General features: G+C 26.1%; 1 protein-coding gene across 1 annotated transcript; it reads right to left on the bottom strand.

Moving 5' to 3' along the window:
• Positions 1-173: 173 nt before the first annotated feature.
• Positions 174-4,836, bottom strand: LOC106756663 (protein DETOXIFICATION 16-like). The gene is made up of 8 exons (XM_014639172.2): positions 4,638-4,836; positions 2,888-3,432; positions 2,264-2,350; positions 2,112-2,168; positions 1,709-1,947; positions 1,404-1,522; positions 1,170-1,256; positions 174-426 (listed from the first exon to the last, which is right to left on the bottom strand). The coding sequence occupies exons 1-8, from the start codon at positions 4,833-4,835 to the stop codon at positions 352-354; spliced, it is 1,407 nt and encodes a 468-aa protein (XP_014494658.1). The 5' UTR covers position 4,836; the 3' UTR covers positions 174-351.
• Positions 4,837-9,313: the final 4,477 nt, after the last annotated feature.

Raw genomic sequence — 9,313 nt, 5'->3', positions numbered from 1 at the left:
AATCCGATAAAAGCAATAACATTATTTTAATTTATTTATTACTTTACCATGACAATTTTCTTTCATTTTAATGTTACTTATACTTCTCAGCAAATAAATATATTTTTTACTCACTTTCCTTTTTTCTTCACACATTTTATTTTATTTAATTTTCTGGCACCAGAATATAGACTAAAAGAAATTGAATCATAACTGCTCAGAAAACTGAAGGGTTACTGTTTTGACAGTGTGTGCTGCAAAGTTATAATTAGGGTTATGCTTAAGTACATTGATGCTAAGTTTGAGATTCATATAATTAAGCAACATTAATTTTCTAAACTAAGTGTTCTACTTAGAACAAATATTGTTGAACTATGAAGCAACATTAACATTTTGGTCCTCAACTCTGGCTCCACTGTTTCTTACTCTTGCAACTGCCCTTTCTGCCTGAACAATAAACAAACTGATATTAGTTAAGGAACAACCACCAAAGAATCAAATTAAGAAAATTAATTACTTTAATCACTTACAATAAATTTATCTTAAATTACATATTGTTTTCTTAAATTTCCCCTAATATAAATAAGATGTACAATTGATCATAAATAAATGCTTGAATATATGACATTGCAACATACTTGCTTCACAGTGAGTGAGATGTCACAAGAAAGACACTAAAACTTCATTAGAGCACATTCAAAAGATCTAGAATCACATTTGTCAAAACAAAATTTCATAAAACTGAGGTTTAAGTTTTAAGGCAAGTTCAATTCTGTGAAATCAATTGATAAAATTGTTAAGAAATGAACTTTAAACTTAGTTTAATTGCATAAAACCGACTTTTTAAGTGAGATTTGTATCTACGAATGTTTTAGTTATGAAATTTTCAACAAAAATAAGGTCCAAAACCTAAAGTTATATTAGTAGAAATAGAATTGGTTAAAAGCTCTAATGAGTATGGAAGAGATTTTGTGCTCTCTAGGTAGAATTAGCCAATATATGCAATCAGACCATGGTCTTGTAGCAAACTTTCATCTTTTATGAGTATGTATCAGATTTTTCTCTTTGATCTTGTCTCATTCCTTAACTCTATATTTTGCAAGATGTTAGCAATGACAAATCATTCAAGTTTTTGCAGTATCATAGTTCTATCTCTGATAAGAAATTGAGTTGAAGATGAGATAACTTACTTCTTTCTCCCAATTGGCCTGTAAGGTGAGAAGAAGAAAACACACCACTTGCACAGTAAGTGCTAATACAAGCCCTAGAAATAGCCCCTGCACTCATCAAGAATCAACACATTAACATTTAATAGTTTCAGTTAATAAATTACATAATGCTATTAGCTCAGCTAAAAACCAGATTCTGAAGGATTTTGATATTTACTATAAGATCTTTTCTCAAAAGTTAAATGGCTAATTTACCTGTCCCTTCAAGTGGAATACAAAAGCTGAGACAACAGAAAAAGGAACACCCAAAAGATAACAAGATCCTAGATTGATATATGCACCAAGTTTCTGCCAACCACATCCTCTGGCAACACCTGTTCATAATCAGTGAAAAAGTTCACATTCTATAATATAATAGTAATATAAGAGAAATGATGGAATTGGATGAGATTACTATGTTTTAGTTGAATCAATTTAATGCAATTCTTGAACATTCAATCAAAAGGGAAAGGAAAAAATGGACTTTTTGAACCTCATGATTGAATGAACTTATTCAATACCTTGAAAAGCTGTTTGAATTGAATCTACAAAGGCAGCACTTGCAACAATTGGCATCATGGAAATCACATGTGTGAGAACTTCATGCACATTGGTAAAAACACGCCCCCAAACTTTCCACAACGACATAAGGACAGAGAATTCTACGAGCCCCACCAAAAGGGCCATGAACATGGTGACTTTAACTGCTAAATATGCAGCTTTTGGTCTACCAGCTCCTAATTCATTTGAGATCCTTGTACTGTTTGAAAGGTAACATGTAGTTAGACATGTTATAGTCAATAATATGCAAAGTTCATATCTGTCTGCATCATTACATATGGTATTACCATATGAATTTTTTTATTATGTTTTGAAAACTGATGAATAGAATACAAACAATGCAATTCTCTAAGAAAGACTAACCTTCCAGCAGCACTGACTCCAAATGGTACCATCCAAAATATACCAGACGTGTTAAGACTGAGATGCCAAAAGAAATACAACCGATCATACATTAAGAAGGAAAGAAAGTGTAACATTAGCTTAGAACTTCAGATATCAACAAAAAAACTAACCATATAGAAAGAACTGATGTTTCCATTTTCCCATTAGCAAGAACACCAGACAAGATCACAATTATTTCAAACGTCCATGATTCTAAGCTGCAACATAATGATACAATACAACAGAAGCAACAATCAGAATATCTCAGCATCAGTCATTCACATTCTAATTATAAGGGAAACGAAACAAGTTCTTACAAGTTTAAGATTAAAGTAAACTGCCATTCTCCAAAAATATACCCTATATTACATTACTCTTTTATTTACAGTCACATAACTAAGATGACTATAGAGTGATATTTATTTTGCTTCAAGAGCTAAATTGATGACAAAAGCATGACATGTATGGACTAAGCTGTGTACATATTTTAATAGAATTAATTTTATGACAGGTAAAACGGATTTATCATGACAGTATTAGTATCATAGTTAAGGGAGTCAGAAAACTCATCCTTTCTATGATGCTACAAAAACCTATTACTGTCATATCTGTTTTTACTTATCATAAAAAGTTTTGTTTATAGTAGTGTATCTTTAAAATGATGCATGAAAATGTACTCATTAACTATGTTGGTTGCAATGCCAAGTTGTTATATTCTATGAAAGAAAGCTGTGATTCAGAAAACAAGAACTTACCACACCATGACTGTTGAGGGAAATGCGAGTTTGAGAAATTTTGGGATGATATGCAATGATTCCTTGGAGAAACCAGTCCAAGTTTGTTTGCATGAAGGGGAGAATCGAATGTAAAGTGCAAAGATTATGGTGTTAAACCAATTTGATATGCACATTGCAATGGCAGCTCCTTTGATACCAAGGTCAAGTTTTAGAATCAAAATCCAACAGAGAAGCACATGCAACAAGCTAGTAAGACCAGTGGCTAGCACCATAGGAAAAACTATGTTTTGGGTTTGTAAGAACTTAGTAATGCATCGAAGAAGAGCATTGGCTGAAAGACTTGGGATCAAATATCTGGCATATAGTTGAGCTAGTTTTGCAACTTCTTTGTTTTGATGAAGAAGCACAAGAATAGGCTCTAAGTATACCCACATAATGGAGACTGGTATACTAGCAAGGATAAGAACCACCATGGCTCCTTGGGTGTGCACACCAAGCATGTGATACTGCTTTGCTCCATATGCTTGACCACAAAATGTGTCCAATGTACTTGATAGACCCATCTAAGCAAATTGAACCATCAACATTAGTCAAAAACATGTGTATAATCATCATATACATAATATAAAACATGTGTTGTGCTATTTGATAATAAGGAATTACTCATTCTATTAAATCAGATTGAAATGTAATAAATTTAAATTAATAGTGTAAAGAATTTAAATATGAAATTATAAATTTATCAGGAAAAAAATATTAACATAAACAATATATATAAAAAGATATCTGTAAACCTTTTATACTAAAGTTTTAGGTTAAAGAAAATGTTAAAAGTATTATATTCTTTGTAAAATTAATTGAACATTATTAAATTGATTTGGTTTGAGACGCTAAACCCTAAATTAAAACAATCTATGTACATCAACCGGCAGACATCCTTAATAATTATTATGCACATCAAGATAGGAAAAAGATGTTTAGGTTTTGAACTGGGAAGAACCTAGAAAACAGACATTCTTATTACCCATCCAACAAGACATTAATAACATGTTTGAGTTCCAACACACACCAATCTAAAAATTACTGGTACAAGACTTATTAATAATAAATAATAATTACAGATTTAATGGATTTCTGTAATTCAAATTATTCTCTTTATTTTTTTTAGGGGTTAATTGTTTTGAAAGATTTGTTTTTGAATTCAAAATTGCAATTACTCTTTTACTTTTTAAAACAAGTAGAAATAAAAATAACAAATAAAAAAAATACAAGAATTTATTAAAATAAAAAAAATTATTAATCTTTTTATTTATTTTCAAAAAACTTAACAACATTTAAAAAGAGAATAAAGTGGAAAAAAGTGATCTCCCCAGATAAATTCAAACTCACATTCAACCTAGATTCTTATCAACTTGTGTAAATCTACAATTCCAAAATGAACAGTTTTGAACACATATGTATCAGTATATTAAGATCATAATCTGATATTCAAAACTCTGACAGCTCAAGCAAAAAACTATAAAGGATCTATCATCATAAACCTGGTGTATAAAAATTCTTTTCTTCTTAATCAACAATGAAATTTGAACTTATAGTTTTATACATTTTTCTTGTTTGAGAAAGATGCAAAACCTGAAAATGGTGTTCCATATATAACATATAATTATGCAGAGAAATTATAATTAGCATGCATGTATAGATCTCATCTGGGAAAACATTCTGCAAGAAGTTGGTAAACTATAACATAGAGAAAATGGTGTAAACTTACCATGACATTGTAACCAGTAGAATTGACAATTGAAGTAGACAGAGATACAGCAGCCAAATATATCTCACCCAAATGACCTACAAACATGGTAGATATAAGCTGCAAACTGAACTGAAACACACACACAAATATCATAGGTCCTGCCAGCCATAGCTGTTTCTTTGCTTCTTCTCTCGTCTCCTTTCTCCATAACCCCATTCTCTCTTTCTCAATATAATGAGACAACTTTCCCCAACAACACAATAATATCTATATAAACAAAATCCTCCTATGGTCAAAAAGTAAATTAAAATATTTACTTTTATTAAATTGATATATATATATATATATATATATATATATATATATACATTAATATATAACATTAATTAGAAACCTGTAAAAATTTACTGTTACAAAATAAATCTTAACACGTGTTCATTCTCAAATGTAGGTGCAGATTTTACTGTAATTTTTTGTTCAATATTGATAGCTTTTTGGTCTTGAAGGGACTGTTTTCTCATAAATCTAAATTTTCTGCATAAGAAAAAAAAAAGACTGAATTTATTACGATGATTCATCATATCATTAATTGCTATATGTTTCTATTCAAAAGCTTTAAATTTAGAATTTGGCATCTTCAGAAACTTTTTTGAAAACAGATACAAAATAGACAGCTTTTTGGTTTTTTTTGCATGGAAATGTGATTTCGTGGTCTGCTTTTTTTTCGAAAACGTGGCCTTGACATAGTAGAGTTGGAAAATAGTAGAGGAAAAAAAAAAGTTCTTAAAAAAATACACGCATTTAATAACACACTAAAATGATATCAGACTACATATTAAAATTTTACATAAAAAAATTAAATAATTATTGAATGATGTAATTATTATATGATTTAAAAACAATTCAAAGAGTAAACCGATTTATAATGATATTATTAAATTTTCAAACTATTCCCATAAAATATAATGTTATTATTGAATGTTTTCAACTATTTTAATCAATTTAAAAAAGTTATTAATGTTATCATTAAATATTTCAAAATTTAAACAAGCTATATAAGATTTTACTCTAAATATTTATTATTATTATTATTATTATTATTATACTATAGGTATATGATAAGATTGATAAGTTTTGAAACAATTAATTTAAAGGTTATATTTAAAATAAGATTTAATTAAACAATAATATAATGTGAAGTGTTAATTAGAAATATGTTATTATAGCACATTATAAGTTCCTATATTAATATAAAGCAATTTAATACTTAATTAATGTATATAAGAATTTATGTAATGTATATAAGAATTTATGTAGTGTATATAAGAATTTATATAATATATATTAACATAAGAATTCACTTGTACTAAATAATGACTAAAATTTCTATCACTATAGATGAAAAAAAAATATTACTAATTAAGTTATGACTGATTTAATTGTTATTGATACATAATTACCAAAATTAATGACTAACGTTATTAGAGACCGAAATGACTACCTATATATATATAAAGAAACGTTTTTTATACTGTAAGAAAAAAACTTACAGGTAAGTTAAACTTAATTTTCAAAAAGTTAATATAGTATTTACGAATAAATTTATCGAAATAATTTTGATAAACATGTATATAAATAATAATAATAATATATAATAATGAACGCATTCTTAGTTCAAAGGTATATTTATCACCTTAAGAAAGTTTCTAATTTGAAGATTTTTATTTTATTTTTTCTCTTAATAAATACATCATTATTTATATTTATATTTTATTAATCCTCGCATTGAAATAGACAGATGCATGGAAGAGAAATGACTAAATGACAAAAAAATCATTATAAAATAGTGAAAATTTTATATAGGGCATTGATGGGACCAACTTTATCAAACAGAGAGACTTATATGATTGGAATGATGACCTTGAAAAGGGCATCGAAAGCATTATCGTCCAAAAATGTAGCATTGAATATGCTGCAACATCACAATAGTTGCCAAAATACAATATCTGATCATATATGTCTACATGAAAAAAATAAATGGGGATAAAAATATATTAATAAAATTGTTATGTTATTTACAATGTGATTTTAACAAGTTAAAATTTAATCAACAAACTTATATTACATGTTTCATTATCAAATATTGGAGAGCACTATCTAATGTTTTCTTATCAGTAATTAATAAGTAATGTATTATACCATAGTAGCCATCATCTATATTTAAATGATTATATTAAAATAAATATACAATATTTATGAACGACATAAAAATATATTAATAGATAATTAATGAATTGGACGTAAATTTATAAATACAAAATTAATGTTTAAGTAATGATATTTTTCCTTAAATTAACATAAAAGCTCATTAATATAATATTCTAACTTTATCATCGAAATATTTCATGCATGTAATCCACTAATCGATATCAGAAAAGCAGAACTGAAACAAAGAAGAGGTGGACGATGAGAATAAATCTCAGGTGCTGAAGTGTAAGAGTGGAGAAAAAAAAAATGGTATTCTCATGTTGCTTTCAAACGAAACAATTAATATAAATGAAAGTAATCAAATATTTAAATCTTATTATTCCTAATTTTCCCATGTCTATCAGTAAATTTTTTTAATATATAAATATATATAACTGTCTTTTAAGATGAATAATAAATTTTGCAATATAATTAAATTAAGTGAATTGAATAATTTAAACTACTTTTATAATTTTAATTATATGTATATATTAGTTACAATTTACGGAACTCATTTATTTGCAATAGTTGAACTAACGTTTTTTTATATACTTTTGTTATGGATTATTATAAAAAATAATAATAAAAATTAAAATGTCCACTTACATGACAAATAAATATTATATTATTAAAATTATTTAACATTTTAATTTTTAAAAATATTTTACATAATTAAAATAATAAATAATTATAATAAAATAGTAATTTAAAATGATAAATCCGTGGTGATAGATAAAGTGACTTTCAATCCAACTGAAATGATTTAAATCGTATGTTAAGTTTGAATTTATTTTGACCTACAATTAAAAGATTATATATTTTTTTTTCTAGTCCAATATAACTTAAACTCACAGAAGGGATAAATAAATTTCATATAAAAATTTGTTTTGAATCCTTTTAAAATTAAAGATTATATTAAAAGACACTTATATACTGTTAAGTGCGTTGAAATTTATTTTGACCTACAATTAAAAAATCATATTTTTTCTAGTCCAATATAACTTAAACTCATAGTGGGCATAAATAACTTTCATATCAAAATTTGCTTTGAATCCTTTTAAAATTAAAGATTATATTAAGAGGCACTTATCCACTAAAGTAAAACAAAAAGGCAAATTAAGGTTAAAATAGCACTAGAAAGAAGATAAAACTGTACAATGGGATTTTTTTTTTAATTACAGAAATGGAATTTAAAAAATTTTAGTTTATAGAAGATTTTAATTTTATTTTCTCTAAAATGATATCAAATTAATAACTAAGACTAATTATATATATATATATATATATATATATATATATATATATATATATATATATATATGAAAACAATATATATATATATATATAACTGTAATTTAAAGATACTATTTAAGTTCATAANCAATGGGATTTTTTTTTTAATTACAGAAATGGAATTTAAAAAATTTTAGTTTATAGAAGATTTTAATTTTATTTTCTCTAAAATGATATCAAATTTATACATATATATATATATATATATATATATATATATATATATATATATATATATATATATATATATATATGAAAACAATTTTTTTTAGTTGCAAAAACTGTAATTTAAAGATACTATTTAAGTTCATAAAATATTTTAATTTATGATTTGTCACAAACAAATGCAAATATTATTTTTTTTTTTACGTTTTTAAGTATTTTTTAGATTGCTTTATCTTTTAACTAACATTATTAAAATGTTAGGTTATTGGATTCCTTTTCTATACGAAGAACAATATCAAATAATGTAGACTATTATGTCTCATTTGGTTTAGTAGGGATGAGCCAAATTAATAGAATACATTAAAGTTATTTGAAGAGAGAGAAAAGAAAAGAGAAAGTCTTTTCCGCATAATACGAAGTTTGCATTGATATTTTCATTGTTGTAAAGTTGTTCATCGTTGGATCAGACAGATTTTTGGAGAGTGAGTTCAAGTCGTATAGTTCTTCATTCTGACCATTCAGATTGTCAATCAGAAGTCTAATTTGAGAGAAAACAGTCTCGCATCAACAACTCTATTTTAGAGAAGTTTCATCTTCTTTATTCTCATTTGTAAACATTCGTGCTTAGTTAAATTGGCTGATTATAAATACAAAATTGGAGACTTTTTTGTATCCTATTATTGATCATAGTGAATTTTTCTTTGATTTGGATATCTCGTGATTTTTACCTTTGTATTGAGGATTTTTTAGTTAAAATTTTTGGTGTCTTTTTATTCTGATTTTGCTATATTTGTTTTTGATACTCCTCGCATATTCTTGCAAAAAAGTGGACTGAATATCTACTGCAATATTTTTTTAAGTGAAAATTGTAACGTTCCATTTAATAATGTAATATTATCAAATAAAACTTCACATATATGTTAATTCATAAACATTTAGAGACAGACACGTAATTATACTAGTATAGTTATCCAAAACAATCGTACTAG

The sequence above is a fragment of the Vigna radiata genome, chromosome 1 (assembly GCF_000741045.1).
Source record: "Vigna radiata var. radiata cultivar VC1973A chromosome 1, Vradiata_ver6, whole genome shotgun sequence".
In the NCBI taxonomy this organism is placed as follows: Eukaryota; Viridiplantae; Streptophyta; class Magnoliopsida; order Fabales; family Fabaceae; genus Vigna; species Vigna radiata.
This window is presented reverse-complemented; position numbering and strand designations above follow the sequence as displayed.

Bases quoted from the DNA above. Each gene is read 5' to 3' on its own strand.
- LOC106756663 (XM_014639172.2), bottom strand. From the start codon at position 4,835: ATGGGGTTATGGAGAAAGGAGACGAGAGAAGAAGCAAAGAAACAGCTA. The intron at 2,169-2,263 runs GTTAGTTTTTTT...TTGGCATCTCAG, and splicing joins ACATCAGTTCTTTCTATATG to TCTTAACACGTCTGGTATAT. The intron at 1,257-1,403 runs GTAAATTAGCCA...TGATGAGTGCAG, and splicing joins TATTCCACTTGAAGGGACAG to GGGCTATTTCTAGGGCTTGT.